General features: G+C 42.7%; 1 protein-coding gene across 1 annotated transcript in view; it reads right to left on the bottom strand.

The window, feature by feature from the left end:
• The window catches only part of SYT16 (synaptotagmin 16), a 37,051-nt gene that overhangs the window by 7,469 nt on the left and 11,927 nt on the right, over positions 1 to 17,655 (bottom strand). Inside the window, exons 2-4 of the mRNA XM_066322290.1 lie at positions 9,058 to 9,314; positions 4,719 to 5,162; positions 3,480 to 3,669 (exon numbers count right to left, since the gene is read on the bottom strand). Of these exons, the coding sequence (XP_066178387.1) occupies positions 3,480 to 3,669; positions 4,719 to 5,162; positions 9,058 to 9,314 (891 nt within the window). The remainder of the gene's footprint in view (positions 1 to 3,479; positions 3,670 to 4,718; positions 5,163 to 9,057; positions 9,315 to 17,655) is intronic.

The raw sequence follows: 17,655 nt of genomic DNA, 5'->3' as shown, positions 1-17,655 counted from the left end.
TTTGTTTTCAGACAAGTCTTTACTTCAAGAATTTCTCCTGTTCCCCATAGAAATCCTGATAGCTTGTTCTCTCTCCTCCTGTCTTTTCCAGCATCAGTGCTATTGTATTTGTTTAATGGGGTTAATATGCTGCTGGTATAATAATGATCATGCACGGATGCAATTATTATGTGTGATTAATTCTGCAGCTGCTGAAAAGCTTGGAGGACTTTTCTTAGGCAAGGGAATAACTTCACAATAGTTCTTCTCACATTGCATTACACACAGACATAAACCCCAAAAGAAATGCAGAAGGGAACAGAAGGGAGGCTGGATTAGAGGAGACAGAGCTGCACCCAGCAGAGCTGCTGATGAAGGTTTAGCATCACATGGGCAGACACATTTCTGTGCTTTGTGTCTATGCACTGACTAACTCAGATGATTCCTGGTCCATCACTCTGATCCCAAGGTATTACTTCCATGCACATAGTATGTAACTGGTTATAAATTTTTAAATACATTTCTGCCAGTGGTGTAGGCTTCTCTTGTTACTTTCTTTTTTAAATAATAAACACCCTTTAAACCAACACACTGCATTTTGTTCTGAGAAGATACAAGACCACAGACCAAAATATGAACTCCTACAAAATGCTAGCAGAGGTTAACGATATTTTTCAAGACACAAGGAGAACGAGGGGCACAGCATACAGGCCATTACCACTAAAATACCAACAGTGTCCACATCTGACAAAACTGTAGATGCTTTTCTGCACGAGGCTTTTTGGCACACCCAGATAATTTACAGCCTGATGCTGAAGCCATACTCTTGAGTGCTCTTAAGTGCTCTGAGTGATAATGGATCTATTTGTGTGATCAGGGGTTATAAGTTTAGGCCTATAACTCAGCATGTATCCCAGAATAATACCTGGACATTTATCCTTGACCAAACTATTCTTGAATTCCATATATGTGACCTGAAGAGAAGACATTTGCCTGCACAATTTAAGTTTCTGTAAGCTGCCCAGCAGTCTTCTAACCCATTTATTATCCACGTAAGCACCCATGACTTTGACATTTACCTGACTCAGTTTAAAGGTTTAAGTGAAGGAGAAAATATGCCCAGGAAACACTGTGACATGCACTATCTCCCTTTTCTTCTCTAGAAAGCCATCTGTTTCAGCCTCTGCAGTCTTTAACACCTAAAATCGCCAATGCCCCAGCCCAGTTCCTTCTGCTCACAGTGAGATCCCATGCAAAGATGCCAAGAAGGCAGCACACACGGTGTGGGTCAACAGGTGGCAGAGAAGAGGGTCAAGGTGGGCAAAAAGCACAGCTGGAGACTTTGCTGTTGTGCAAAACTCCTTTGCCATTGCTAAAAGCTGACAGGACCACATATAGGTCCTGTAAGGGTCTGTGTAGCCAGGGCTGGGAATGGAGAGAGATTCTGCCCCTTGGCTTCTCTCTCTCTTACTATAAATGGCTGCCCTGAATAGCGGTATAGGCCAGGTATTTAAGTGTTCCACAGCTCTATTATATCCAAAATTTCAGTGACACTTTTTAAAGAAATCACTCCCTCTGAGCCTCGAACAACAGAACTTCAAATAGGACCTATTTAAGAAAACACAAGGGCTCTTTGCTCACCCTCCAGAAAGAGTCTCAGCAGTTTCAGCTTTCACCTTGTGAAGGACTTATTGAGCATCTCATTCAGCCAGCAGCGTGTTTCAGAGCAGCCCTCACAGCACTGCTCTGCAGCACCCGAGGGGTTATCAGTGAAATGCCGCTCCAGCACCGAGACAAGGGCTGGTTTCCTTCCTCCTTTTTAATTCCTTTCAGTTTCTGCTTCACTGCGTTTTCTTTTTCTCACCACACTACTGGGGGCTTTGCAGGCACAGAAGAACAATTCAGAAGGCAGAAGCAGCAATGTGACTTGGAATAAAAAAAGCAGATTTTGATAGGTCCAGAGTTTGCCTATAAAAATTTATGGATTTCTGTGTTTCACCTGAAAGTTGGTCTAGCACTGAGAGACATTGGTCTGACATTGGTCTGTATCATCTGGATACAGAAAGGATGAAATTTCGTTTACAGGGAAAAGAAGTGGGCATTACAAATGCCTGAAAATTAATTTGCACCTATATTGGGACTACTTTAATGTAATTTCTGAGAGTAAAACTTTACAGTGTATCTACTCTGCAGCATATGTAAACAGGAGAGCTTTCCTGGTGGGGCATGGTTGCCTTAGTTTACCTTTGTTTCAAATGACTAAAGAAGATCCCAACTTAAAACCTTTTATTAAAAGACGTACATCCGAAGAAGAACATGCCTTTCGGTAGCCCATTTGGAGGGCTAGGTTGTCACAGCTAATAAAAGACAGTGAGGTCTGCACAGGGTGGGGTCAGGTGTTTTACTGTTGCCCAGACTTTCCCTTAATTTTCAAGGGACTGACTGATGGCACAGATTATTCCTGTAATCTACTTAAGTATAATTTAGTAGAAAACCTGTGAGTTTTCACTACCATGTACTGAAATATTTAATAAATATTTTCTAGATCGGAACCAAAGAGTAGAGTGTCTTGCAAAAGCAATTTCAGTGTTTTGCAGCTCAAGATACTCCATCAAATCCAGAGGAGGCAAGGAACTGTCAAAAGTTGACCTATTTTGACAAGCAGGCGCATGTCACAGAAAGCAAACACACTAACAAACAAAAAGGTGTTGTTTCACATTGCCGTTAGCTGCTGGTTTCGGACAAGAGGCACAGGGACAGCAGGACATGAATGAAGCACTGCTGTTCCACCCCTGAATGAGGCAACCCAGCAGCAAACAGTGACTGTGGCAGAGACTCCATCTCCATGGACATTACCAGCACCATCCTTCTCAAGGACTTACTGCAGTTCAGGCACCAACTGAAAGTACTTTAAGGCAATTCCCATTTTTTTCCTTTAGGACTGGAGGAAGGGAACTCATCTGTTGGAACAGCTTTCAAATCTTCTTTCTGCAGAAGATTTCCCTGTGCAGCAGTGGAGAATTCTCAGCAGGAGGGTCCCCAAAGGGACCAGGGCAGCAGGTCATCCAAGAGCACAGGAAAGGGACTAAGCCAAGTGTAGCCCTGGGAAACACTTAATAGCACCAGGCAGGGCCTCCGTGGGTCACATGGTAACATTTAAACACTTGGAAAGTGCTTCTTGCTTTTTTTTATGGGTCTGCTGAGAATTAAGCTGTGCTTTGGGTACAACAGCACTTCTGTCATAATCAGATATTGTAAAGCTATGAGCAATAAAGCAAACATTTGTTACTGCCCCATCAGCTGAGCCTTCATATGATTCCCTCCAATTGCCCTGTGATATTTATCAGCACGTGGATCTGACATAATACTTAATTTTCAATCAGGTACTCTGCAAGGAAACACAGCTCAGAAACGTTGCAGTTGAGTACCTTGAGGAAGAAAATTTATACAAAGCAAATTTTGTCTCAACGGCTCTATTTAATAGCAGTAAAAGTACTTACCAGGTGGCCTATTAATTGCAAGGTTTCGGAAATGACTGCCTTTGATCATCTCCACTGACAGCCTCCCTGTAGTGGCATTGTATGACAGCCCCACGAGCAGCTCTGGCACCCCTCCATGCGACAGGGACTGTGTTGAGGAAGCGCTATCACTGTGAGAGATTGCTGACAGACTCAGCTGAGAGTCTGCACTCTGCAGGGAAAGAGCACTGAGAGAATCATCAGGACATTCACCACTCCTCCCCCCCCCCCCCTTAATTTGTATCTTGTGGCCTTGTTTAATCAGATCTCTCTTAGAGAAATTACAATAACTGAGAATTAATTATGCTGGGGCACCAGAAGGATCAGAGCGTCACTTTTACAAAAAACACATCTCTGAACTTTCTCTTTAAAGAAGAGGAACTCTGAGTAAAGTGTTATCATGAGTGTAAATCAAAGCCTCTGAGATAAGCAAACATCCTACTACACTAATACTCTGTACATCTCCTTGCTAATGGCTTTTGGATGGAACACACCTTTCAATTTGGCAGGTTTTGGCCATGTGCTGTGCATTTTCTTACTTTTTTTCCTTGCTACCACAATACTTTCACTATTCTCCACTTCACCTGGAGTAGGATGTTTTATTCATTCACATGCACAACCTCTCTCTGAGCTTTTTGTAGACAATGAGTCATGACAGAGTTCATCTACGCAAATTGATTGGCATAGCCAGGGCTCGGTACAACTGTGATGTGCATGGAAAATTAAGAAGCAGCACAGCCAGCTCCTCTTCACATGACCCACCTCTCCACTTCCATCTGCCATGTTGAGGAACATTACTAAGCACTTCTGGCAAGATGGAAACTGCACAGTGGAGATCCACAAGCTGGTATCTGGCCAAATGAGGTAGATTTTGCAGTGGCAGTACCAACAACAGCCATGCACAAGAACCACTGTCCTTATTGAAATTGAGACTAATTACGCCTTGGTGGTTCCCAGCCCAACCTACTGTATCTGAATGGCACAGCATGTGCAGACGTGGTTAGGAACTTATGATTTTGTGTAAGCTTACTAGCTGAGCTGTTAATAAAACACAGCTTTGCACAGGGAAGAAATGCTTTGTCCTTCCTCTTACTGATCACTTTTTAAGTGACAACATGACAGATCCTCCAGTCGCACACTGACAGTCCTGAACGAAGGACTTCAGGAACACCATATTCAACAAAAAAAACCAAACAATTTTATGGGCTCCATCAAACTTACACTCAGGTTACTCCTTGGCTCCAAGAGCAGTGTCACCTTCACCTCCTCTTCCTGGCTGAGGCCACTCAGGTAGAAGAGCTGCTCCCCCATCATCTTCTCCCCAACCATCCTGTGCACGGCGTAGAGGCGGAAACGGACGGCGTGGCTGCTCAGCTCCCGGGGCTCCAGCTTGCTGAAGGTGATTTTGTCCTGGAAGGTGGGGATGGGCCCTCTCTGCACACTGGTCTTACCCCTCTGTTTCTTGCCTGGCATCAGGACAGCGTGCACCTGCCAGGTGTTCACACCACTGCGGTCCTTGTCTGGGATGTCCCTGGCCTCCAGGACAGTGGCTATTAGCTTTTGACTCAAGGGTTTGTAGGTGAAGATGACATCCAGGTCACCACATTTGCAGATGGGCTCGTGGGCACCATGATGAGCTGGCACACTGTCCACTTCATTGTGCTCCTGCAAAGAGAAGGAAGAAGTAAAACCTCCACTACGAGCTCAGCTGCCTCCACAATTTCAACTCCATTTAAAAAGGAATTGTTCTCCTCACTTGTGCCTGCACGTATAGACAGTTGCTGTGTGAAATATGGATCCCAGTGTTTCTGGAAAGGCCAGTGATAGTTAATTGCCTGATTTTGTGTAATAGTCCCCTATGCTCTGGTAAGCAACAGCACTTGTTGAAACATTTCCAATAAAAAGTTTCATCAATATTTAAGTGTTTTGCAGGAGACGGTTAATTTGGCAAACATTCTACATAGAGAAAAACTAAACAAAGGGATTTTTACATTTCATTCATGTCAATATTGAGGCAGTAACAAAACAATGTGACCTATTTAACCTGTTACTTTGAACATAACCTGGAATTGTTTTTCAAGGTGGATTTTTTTACACTATTAAAATTGAACAATTCAGCTGAATCTGCTAACTTTTCAGATATTTTGTTCTGCTAGAAATTTTTAAAAAAGGCATTATATTCAATTTGAAGCGGAAATCACCATGTGAGAATTTCTTGTAGAACGGAAATTCCGTTTCTAGATGCTAGCCCATAATTCAATACTTTTCCTACAGCTAAAGCAATGATAATGGGGAAAAGCAGTCTGATTAAATACATATTGATTCTTTATACCCTTCTAAAATCTCCCAAGAGAAGCATCTGTTCCTTCTGTTCAGTTTGGGTACTAATACATTCAGAATAAAAATTCAAAGTAAACAATCGCAACATGTGGAGACCAATTCACACACAATCTTTTACCTACTTTTAAAACAAAAACCATCTTGATAAAACAAGATAAAACCATGGATTGCTCACCTTACCTTTTTCTGAGTGGGTGTGTGGGTTTCTGTTCAACAGTGCTTTTTTATCTTAAAGCTAGAATGTGCTTCATATGATAAAGGGGTTGCTATAGTGATCAGCGATTTGTATTTAAACATGAGTATACACTGTACTAGGGAAAGATTTTCAGTTAATAGCCAGAAGGTGAATTAAGGCCTGTCACCAGCATCTGAGTCACCCTCCTCCTCAAACATTTATCTTCTTTTCACATTTCAAGTAACACTTCTTTCCAACACAGGAATCTTTTTGTTCAGAGAACAGATGATGGGCCATGGGACGTCTGGTGTTAAGTCCCTTCAGAAGTGTCTGGGGTGGTGTGTCTCAAACAGGACCTTGGGTAAACATGAGAATTTTTGCTTACTTCCTGTCAATCTACTTTTGAAGTGCTCAGATTCATCTGCCATTACATGCAAAGCTCCAAATTTTCACATTTTCAGAGGTGTTTAAGGCTTGTGCACATGAACACAAAAGTCCAAGTGTGCAGATTAGAGACCTGCTGTTGTACGTCTTGCAGAAGTAACGTCAAATGGAGAACAACGCACAAAATGACTTGCTTAGCTACAGAAATACCTTTCTGTATGAACAGCAGGCTGCTAAAAACAAAAATGCAAGGCAGGCCAGGTTGCCTGGAGTGAGCGTGGTGTTATGAAAATGTTAAATGCTCCTGTGTAGCAGTCAAGTTATTTCTGTCTGATTGATGAAACAATATTCAGTATGGGATGGGATTGTGCTTGACTGCTATTTCCCTCCACATTTTCACCCCTCCACACTTTCATCTGTGCATTTGCTGTTGAGGAGATGGAATCATGGCACGTTTAAGGACTGCTGCTAAGGTGTGGAGACAACCGTGCTTGAGGCATAACTTTTTCTTTCATCTACATGTCTGAGCTGGAAAATGTGAACTCCAGTGCATCAACACAGACCCATAGGAATGAAAATCTGAGAGACACTTTCCTGACCTAGGAGGGTTTAGTATCTCACCTTCTGGCAGTGTGTAAGCCAGACAGAAGTCAGAGATCTGCATTTTGACTGAACAGCTAGAAAAGATTTGGATTTCAGGAAATCCAAAATTGTGCTCTTAGAGCTGTGGCCAGATCCACTGCAGAGCAGACTTCATGAACTGGTGGAAAAGAGGGAAAAAGAGCTGCCATATTCCTTGGCAGTAATCTTTCCATGGGAAACCAAGCTTTGGAGACCTCACAGACTGGCCCTTTCTGGGAGCATTGTTCTATCCAGCACTCACCCCCATGCAGGTTTGCTGCACACCTACATATGCTCCTTCTGTGGAAATCGTTGACAGAATTCCCCTCTGCTTTTGGAGCCCAGCTGAGCTGCAAGTGATTTGTGAATGTGTTGGTTATACAGACACTTGAATTTGAATTCAAGAAAGAAAGATTGGTGTTTAGACGTTTCATCTGAATTTCCTTCTTTCCCTCTTCCCAGCACAGTTGTTGAGAGGCAAGCCAAGTGTTCTGATTGATACTGTACATCTAACCCGGTCATTCAGGACAGCCAACATCCACTTCACTAAGTAAAATAAGTCCATTTCTGCCAGAGAAACCTGAAAGAGCAGCTAATTATGGACAAGGCTTGAAATGGTACTTGTGGTTCCACTGCAGGGGCATAAAATTACCATTTCTGTCTCTAAAGAGAGGTCCTTTGAGTGGAGCATAATAACACTTGGACATTTCTGGCATGCCAGAACATTTAGTTCCTGCAATAAAAAAGTCTTTCATTAATCCACACAATACCTTTGAATGAGAAGCTGCTTGTAAGAGATAAACTGTGTCTTGGGCATTTCTGCTCCAGTATGCTGGAACCCTTCTTTGCATTTTTAAAATGTAGACGTGGGGAGTAAAATGAGCCATGCATTCCAAAGAAATACAAGAGGACACTGGAGACACTGCGGTACACGTGAACCGTGGCAAAGCACATCAGACATGGAAGGGGAGAAATGAGCCTCAGATGAGCAGACAAACAGTGTGTGTCAGAAGCACAGCAAAGAGAGGGCAGGGCTGCTGCCACACACAGCTCCCATGTGGTGTGTAGCCTTTTGTGGGGCTGGGTTGTGCAGAAGACCAAAATGCTGCTCCAAATGCCCCTTAAGGGCTGGAGCAACTGCCCCAAGGAGCTGCCTTCCAGCTCTGAACTGGCTGCAGGCACCCTGCTCCAAGGATAGGGACCTTCCCTCAGAGCCTTTTTGCTCACAGTCTGGCAGAGGTATGGATTTCCACAGCTCTCTTTTAACTCAGGCAGAAGATATGACCTTTGTGCTGTTCTTTTAATATGTCTGATGCAGGCTGATATTTTTCCAGAAATTTAATCCCTCGGTAAGATAATGACAATCAACACATCATGCAGAGGGATTAGGAGCGAATAGGGGGATGCAAAGTCATGAGGTGTTTATAATGCCTGAAAATCTGAAATGTTTCCTTGAGGATTCAAAATAAAAGTGCAAAACTAAGGGAAAGCAAACTCAGATTCTCTCCTTCCCTAAAAGTTTGCCTGGTATCAATGGGGACAAGATCATGGTGATTTGGCCAGGTCACAGGCCACCCCCAGCAGCTATCTCCAGCTTTTCAGATTATTCCCATTGTCTAAGTCATAGAAACTACCTGGAAAGGGACACAGATATAACCTAGTGACCACAAACCGTGTCCTGGGACACACACCCTGCACATACAGCCAGTGACCAAGCCTGGGCCACCACGGAGGGCTCTTTGCTGAATGGCACCAAATGCTGCGGGGTAGCTAAAGTTCAAATTCCAGTTCAAAGACTGCAGCCAAAAATCAAGCAATGAAAACATTTCTGTGAATTAGTGTTAGTAGCACGAGGTTAAATACCAGAAAAAAGGGGGAACACAAGGGAAGAGGTATACAGACATGCACACAAACACACGGAGTACCATCATCTTGTGCTGTGCTGATCAATTTTTCACTTCATTTCTCCTCTAACCTTTTTTGGCCCCAAATATCCTCCAAAAGCTTTCACCGTGTGCAATAAATAACAATCCACTGTACCTCAGGGCTCCAAGCCGATGAGCTGTCAGTAGCATCATTTACTTCCAATCCCTGGTTGGCAAATGCTGTCTCCATTTCCAGACGACCTTCCCTGTGTGACTGGCTGACACCATCCCCAATTCTGGGCTCCATCCCAGGCCCTGTGTGCTGCCCAGTGCCCTTACTCCTGTTTGTTGTTCTTGAATCAACAGATACGTGGTCATCTTCACGATAGGAGAGGTTGTCTTGGTAACTCAGTTGGCTTAGTCCATCCAGATCTAACAATTTTCAGCAAGAAAATAATTTCAGAGTGATTAGCACAAATTCCTCCCCCTTGCAAAATGTGCCTTTCTCTCTTTTCTTTTATTTTTCTTTTAACTTTTCCCTGATCCCCAGTGCTTACAATAGACAGTTTCTGTTTCCTGCAGCACTGAAACTATAAAATAATCAATCACCTTTAAATCAGCATTTGATGGAGAGGACATGGCTGTTTCTCACCCCATCCTGAACTGAGAAACCCATTGCTTTTACTTGAAGAAGTTATCCACAAAATGCAAGTATCAGTGGAGTGTCTGGGACACTCAAGTGCAGCCCCAAAGCAATCTCTTCTATGAAAACACAAATCAAACTACAGAAAAGTGCCGTGGAGGCTTGATGAACAGGTATCATCAGTTCCTCATGTGCAGGAGGAGGAGATGACAGCAGTTAGCATTGTCGTCAAGAGCATGGTGCTGGTGAGGAAAGCAGCTTCACAGACATAACAGAGGCCAGCATTACCCTCTCACCCATCCCTGAGAGCTTGGGTGAGCATGACCAGCTCCAAAACCAACCAGGAATCTCTAAACCCCGTGCTTGGGCTGAGTTGTCCTCCCAAGGACAACCGGGGGGAGATGTGTTACCTAATTTCCTAACTGCTTTTATTACTTTTAATTCATCTTGTCCTACATACACGTACTCCATGGGCTAGAGTAAGCTTCATTAATGAGAATAAAATAATCCTCTCTGCTTCACATCACAGATTCCTTTCCTACACCACTGAAATCTCTATTATGAACACACGGTGCTTTTCTCTACTTGAAAGCACCAGTGAGAGCTCTCTGGATGGAGCAGCACAAATAATTACATGTCCAGGGACATAGATGAAAAAAAGTCATGATTTGGCCTTGGATGTGTTCAACAAGCACTTCCAGAAGAAAACCAGGGACATTACTCCTCCTCCTAATGCATCTCACGATGAGCCTTGCTTCAGGAACACGAAAAGACAGACTCTGCCTCCTTCTCTTTCAAACAAGCAAAAAGCAGTCACAGTGAAAGAATGAGTTTTGCTTCCAGAGAGCTGATGACAGCAATGAAAACATAACAATTCCCTTTGCAAACAGAGCTATTTGGGGTTTAAAGGTTTCACAGAAGGAGGTGAGGTTGAAAGGGGCCTCTGGAGGTCATTTTGTCCACTCCCCTGCTCAGAAAGGGCCATTTGTTTGTTCCTATGAAGGTCGCTACTAAAGAACAATCATTTTTTCAAATTTGGTCTCAAATTTGATTTTTTGAAAATAGTATTAAATATTGTGTTTAACAGAAAACCATTAGTTTGCTCTTGTTAAATGAATCAATGTTTTTATTGCCTGTCTGATAAATGAGATCAAGAATTTAGTGGCAACTGACATGGAGGCAGCTGAGGTGCCCAACAACTTTTCTGTCTCAGTTTTCACTGTCAGCTGCTTGTGCCACATCTCTCAAGTCCGTGAATCTCCAGGCAGGGACTGAAGGAATGAAGTCCCACCCATCTTAGGAGAAGATCAGGTTTGAGACCCTCTGAGGGACTCAAACACTCACAAATCCATGGAACCTGATGAGATGTATTCCAGGATCTTGAGGAAACTGGCTCATGCAGGAAAGACATGGAACTGTTAGAGCAGGTCTGAAAAATTGTCTAAGGGCTGAAACACTTTTTGTAGGAAGGCAGGCTGAGACACTTGGGATTGTTCGTTCTGGAGAACAGAAAGTATCAGGAAGACCTTATTGGTGCTTTTCAATATTTGAAGAGGGATTACAAGAAAGATGGAGAGACACTTTTTACCAAGGCCTGTAGAGACAGGACAAGGGAAATGTTTTAAACTGAAACAGGAGAATTTAGGTTTGATATAAGGAAGAAATTCTTCACTCTGAGGTGGTGAGACCACTGGCACAGGCTGATCAGAGAAGCTGTGGGTACCCCGCCTTTGGATATATTCAAGGCCAGGCTGGATGTGGCTCTGAATAACTTGATCAAGACAGCCGGATTGGACTTGATAAATTTCAAAAATCCCTTCCAGCTTGAGCCACTCTATGATCCTCTACACATCCGTGTGTCCTAGAACAAAAAGCCCAAATCTTTCTGAGTAGAAGAAATGTCTGGCCTTAGCAGCAAATATACTATTTCTGATGCTTATCTGCTACACACACACACACAAAATTCCAATGAGAGGAGTGAGGATTATACTCAGGAAACATTTCCTGTAGGTGAATAGAAATCCTTGCTCCTTTTCTTGGCTGCTCTTTCAATTTAAGAACTCAGAAATTAGGAGAATAACTTTATCCCCTTTCTTCAACTATGAACGATCTCCACTCCCTCTCCCAGTAAAATGCTTCAAGCACTTCAACCAAGAAGCCTGAGAGCATCTCACAGCTTTGTGATTATGTCTCTCTTCCTCATGAGAGATGGTTCTTCAGCAAAGAGGGATCCAAATTCATATCTCTCAAATTCCAGGTGAGTGCTCTTCTCACTCCCTTCTGAAATGCAAAACTCATCTCTTCTCCTGCTCCTCATACTTGCCAGACCTAGTTCTGAGCTGAGAGCCCTCATTGTCTCACTTCTGCCCTGAGCTGAAAGTCTTGACTGAGGGTAGAAAGTAATCTTACTTTTTTTTTGCCATTACTCCCCTTTTTCTCTACAGTCAGAAAACAGAAAGAACTCAACATAAAAGCATAAGCAAGAAATAAAATAGCAGAAATTCCACACATTTACTGAGACTGAATGGATACAGGCACTCCTTAAGGCATTTAATTAGCAAGCCAATGTCTAATACACATTTAAACAGTGGGTCATCCATCAAAGCACACACCACACAGCAGGCTTTCAGAATAAAATGCTTCTGTAGTAAGAAATTATCCTCACACAATTGTCTTGTGGGTTTGACTCCTGCTGGGATAATATCTAGATCAATAATAGAGGAATTTTCAAAAACTACATTAAAGCCATAAAAGTCTACCCGTAACAGGAGAACTCCAGAAATATATTAATAGAGCAAGCCATCTCCCTGAGACTCAGGCACAAAATGAATGTGTTAGGAAAGCAAATGTAGTATTCAGGGGAAGTAAAAAAAAGGTGATTCACCCAAAACAATCAGTGAAACAGTCTGGCTTTTTCTTTGAATTTAAAGCAGTTTGGTAAGAGATAATCATGTATAAATACCAGTATTAGATGATCATTACAGGTAATAGACCAACTATACAGACTAGAACAACTACACCTCTCCAATTACATCCATTCCGACATTATATTCACAAAATAAACGTTGAAAACAAAAGTTCCTCCCGTAAAGGAAAAGGTCAGAGCAGTAAAATGCCTGTAATTTACCTGAGAGATCTTTAAGGAAGGAAATGTCAACCGTCTTATGAATACCTGACGTGAATAAACAGCACAGCATCAGTGACAGAGGTTGAGACAGCATTATCTGAACTTTAATTAGCCAAGAGTCCCTGCAGAGCAATAGCAGACAATTCTCAGATTAAGGGCAGATAGTACTGTACAATGAAAATCGTGATTTTTCTGAAGAACCCTGTCTCTCAAACTTTCCCTTTCAAGTCACATGTTCACAATCCAGGAATAAGGCAGGGGGGATACTGGGGAGCAGAAATCAGCAATAAATCAGAAAATCCTGTGTTCAGGGTTGGAGAACTGGCTGTGAAAAAACTGTCAGATGAAAGGATGAGCATGACCTCCAAAGAGAACCCCAACAGGAACTGGGAGCATCTCTCCAAAGATACAAGGAATGCTTGACACATCAAACACTGAAAACCAGGCTGGAAAAATATTGTGCAGTCCCTCCTCACATTGACAGGCAAATGTTCTGGCTAATTTACAGTACCTTTTTTTTTTTTTTTTTTTCAATTCTCAGTTCTATGAATCATTCTATTGTGCCAAAAAAATGTCCTGGGAGGTCTCATCACTTCCGAAAACCCACTGCCAGTGTTAAAAGGTGGGGACTGGTAGACTTTGCTAAATTAACACCACACAGTTAATTAACCAGCACGAAACACAGAAGAAGAATTTATGTGTGCTGTTGCCTGTGCTGACCAAAGCTGTGTTTGCTATGTGAACTCTAAGGAATCACTGCACTTTCACACATTAAAAAAAAAAAAAAAAAAAGGCACTTCTCTTATTTGAAAGAAATTAAACCCCTTCCTTAAGCTGCATACATACTCATGCTGAAAGTTAAGAACCTGTTTAAGTATAATCCAGAGGAAGAAAAGGGTTTTGGTATGGACCTAGGTACCTCTGGACTTGAAATCCTCCTAGCTACAAGCAGTGATTTTTCAATCCCTTTTTCCTATCAGAGAGCAGAGCTATTGCTTAGTGGGCCTGAGGCATATTTGACCTCACATAGCAGCAATCCTCTTACCTGGCCCCTGCTACAAACCCAGTTCCTAACCACTCTGCAGCACCCCTGCACCTCTTGCACTGAGACAAACCCACAGGGAGACCAGGCAGTGCTCCTGCCCCTGGTTATTTTGAGATTAGCCACCAAAAGAGTGCTAAAATCTTCCTAGAAGAGCCTCAAAGGAGCAGAATCATTATCCAATTACAATAAATCTAAACAAAAATGGCTTGTAAATTTTAGGGGTTAAAGAGAAAAAGGATGTTAAATTTCAAGTGACATTATGCAATCAGGCCAAGATTGTTTAATTTACCACATGCTGGGTAATAGTCTGAGAAGGCTCCATGTTTCCAGAACTAAAATAGGCTCTTTATTAACAGGGTGATTTGCAGAGAGGCTGTGGGCAGAGCTGGCATTCGAGCCATTCAGCTCCCCAGAGCATCCTCCAAATCCCAACACTTCCTTCATGCTGTGAGCACTCCAAGATCTATTCAGGTTATTACAAAGATTTTCTAACAGGTGAAAAGTTAAAGCTAAACGAGTCCAAAGTGCAGACTGTCATGACAGTGAAAACAAGCAGAGGGTCAAGGAAGCTCTCCTGTAAGAACACAATGTGAGAAGACTCTGCCATATGCCAAGTCTGAGTGGGAGAGGAGTTATTCAGGGCTCTCCAAGATGCTCAGCTCCACTCCGTGCCTGAGTTTGCCATAGATTTTGGATTATGTAAGAAATTAAAACTACCAGCAATATGTGTAAAAGGTCTGCTAAGAGTACACAAGGAGAAGAGAAGTCTCAAGCAAAGTCTGAACATGCCACCATCCCAGTCTGGGCTCAGCACTTCCAAAAGGTTCCAGAGGATCTGCTCAGCTGGAACAGGTTGTGATACACCCGTGGGGGACAGTGATGGCTTTACATCCACAAATCTTTATGTTTTGTGATGGTGGCAGCTGCTAGGTACCTCTGGAACTAGAAGCAAGAGCAACTTCTGGAAATAGAAGCAAGAGCAACTCTGCACCCTGTTGTACAAGAAGAGATAGATGGAGTGACATATCTTCAAATGATCTAATTGGAGGGTGCATTAAATTCAAGCAATTATATTTCAAAATTAAAACCTTCTATTGAACTAAAAACAAAGGGCACTTTTATGGCTCTTCCCTCTAATGAACTTCTCCAGATTTTAGAATGTGTTCAGGCCAATTTTCTAAATAGCTGTGTTTTTAAATGCATTTCATCTCTGTTTGTATAAAAGAGTCATTACATTAGTCCATGAAAGATCATAAAATTCTTGCCTTCTGTGACATAAATTTTTAGTTTCTGTCATTGCCTGACATTTGGCATATGCACTGGCAAATGATACAGCATAATTCATTCAATGTTCACCTTGTGTTTGTGAAGTTGTTACAAAAAGAGACATTCAGCTTCTGCTATAAGGCTTGCTGAAGAGATGACTTATGTGACACAGATAAAAAATAATTACAACCAACTCCTGCAGTCTTTACTCTGGAAAAACTTGCAATAAAAATCCATGAGAATCCCTGTGGGTTAAGGAAGCAGAATTCAATAACAATATGCAATTAATGGAAATATCTTAATGGACTTCAGCAAGCCTTGGACACTTCCCTCTAAGTATTTTAACTGCAAGTAAAATCAGGAAATCGGGTTTAGTAAGAAAGAACGGACAACTAGGACTTCTTGCCCTCAGCAAAAGAACCTCTCTGTGTTGAGGGTACAGATCCCAGACTGCAACTTTTTCAACCTTTTTCCATGCAAGCAGTACCTCTGCATCCAAACACCTCTGTCCTGTGCTCCTTGTGGCTGGAGGGCAAGTGGAATCTACACTCCACACCTACTTTTTGTTCAGATACTTCTGGTCAAAAACTAAGTGACCATGACACAGAGATCTCAAATCACGTCATGGTTATTGCCTGAAGATGCCACCAGTTCTTCGTCCTCCCCGTATCTCTTCATTGGGAGAAAAACACAACCTAGGCTTTAGCCAGTCTGCTGCTCCTGGCCAAGAAGCCAGAGGACACAGAACACTTCTGACCCTCAGCTGCACCCTCTGGGGAGGAAAAATGACCAAGTATTTTGGGAGGACTGGGGCATGACCTTGAGAATCACCTGCTTCTCCAAACCTCTGGAAAGCTTGGTGGTATCATATTGTATCAGCATCATCTACATATTATCAGACCTCACTCAACTCTTCATGTTAACCTATTTTTGGTTGTTTTTAATGAAGATATTTAACAAAGCAAAACACAAAGTCACATCACACAGAAGAACCACTTGTAAAAATCACTTGCATGTGCAAAGACAAAGCAGTAAACAAAGGACTTGAAAACTTTTTCATGCTTCCATTCCCCCCCAACCCCTGCTAAGGGGGGAGAGAACTTCTCTTGTGCAAAAAAAAAACAGCTCAGAGGTAACCTGCTCAAGGCAGTGCCACGACCACATAAATATGGCACGTGGCTAGCAGGCACTGCTGGCTCCATCTGGCAGCAGCAGATGAGCTCTGGAGACCAGTGTAAATTATAACCTCTAAATGTGAAGATAAGGCATTTATCCTTATCCCTATGCTGCCCTTGCCCTCTTGCTGCCAGCACTAGGTGATGGGGTTTGGCCATTCCCTCATCAGTGCTGAGGACCCTCCAGATGAGGCAAGGAGGGCACAGGACATGCTATATATTATATATACATCCTGTATAAAATTGGGCTGGCTTGGTCAGGGTGGAAACACAGGGGTGTTTTGCTGATGTCCCTGGCAGCAGCACCAGTGGAGCACAGCAGTAGGATGTTGGGAGCTGTGGGATGGCAGCAGTCACTGTGCAGGGGATTTTGTGTGAACAGCCCATCTGGTCAGGCCACTGCTCATCCTGCAGCACCAAGGGCATGATTTGGTTGCCAGGACTCACTTTGATAATCTCCATGGCAAAGCCCAGCAGCTGAGCAAACGTGTGAAGAGGGAGGCTCTCCTGTTTTGGGAGTGTTACAAATGCATACTATAAAGTTGTTTTTTCACAAATATTAATATGAATGCTATATGTATAATGTTAAAATAACTTTGCTTTTATTTCTGCTATTAACAAAAACTTCAACATGGTAGTAGTGGTAGCTGATGTAGTTACGAGTGAACTGTCTTTCTGGTGGGGATAACCCAGTGAACACGTGATGAAGACCCTGCTACTGATGTGCCAACTGGCAGCATCTCCCATCTGAAGAAAGTATGGACCAAGGCCCAAGCTGGAGGTGATAATAAAACCACAGCCAAGAAACAGGCGTGCTCTAAAAAGACAGACTCAAGGAGTGGCTATGCTAAACATTTCCTAGAAAAATATGAATATCCATAATGATCTATGACTATGCAACAGGCTGACAAAACAGGAAAGGTATTTAAAGGGTACCTCCAAAGATGATAGCTGAATGCCAAGTACCTGGCCATTTTAACCCTTTCTATCTCTATTGTCTTTTAATTAAACTTTTTAAACTTTACCAAGAAAGTGAACCTCGTCTTTCACAGGAGAGAAAGCACCTTCCTTCATCTTAAACCTAACATCACCCTCCGGTGAGGAAACTGGGAGCTGCTTTAACATACTCTGCTAGGTCAATAAAAAATCTGCAGTATAAACTTAATGGCAACTGCAGTCACAGCTCCATGAATCTGCCTGCTGCTGCAGAGGAGGCAGCACTCCTCTCCCAGGACAGAGCACCAAGTCCAGCTGATCCCAGCAGAAGCCAACTCCTTTCATGCCACCACACTGGCAGCTTTGACCCTCTCGTCTGATGTGCCAGACAACAAGCCTGGTCTTCCTGCTGGAAAACTGCTCTCAGCTGGAGGCAAAAAACTGTGTTCCTACTCCAATAAAAGCAAAAAAAATTTAAACATTAGTTTGTAAATGGTGGGTGACCAGCTGTCGTAAAATTTGATTACTTTTATGTAAGCTATTAAAGATAACCTTCTTTGAAATTTTCTTAGATAAAAATT

This window comes from Sylvia atricapilla, chromosome 6 (assembly GCF_009819655.1).
Source record: "Sylvia atricapilla isolate bSylAtr1 chromosome 6, bSylAtr1.pri, whole genome shotgun sequence".
Classification (NCBI taxonomy): Eukaryota; Metazoa; Chordata; class Aves; order Passeriformes; family Sylviidae; genus Sylvia; species Sylvia atricapilla.
Note: the sequence above shows the minus strand (reverse complement) of the source record. Positions and strands in the feature narration are given on the sequence as shown.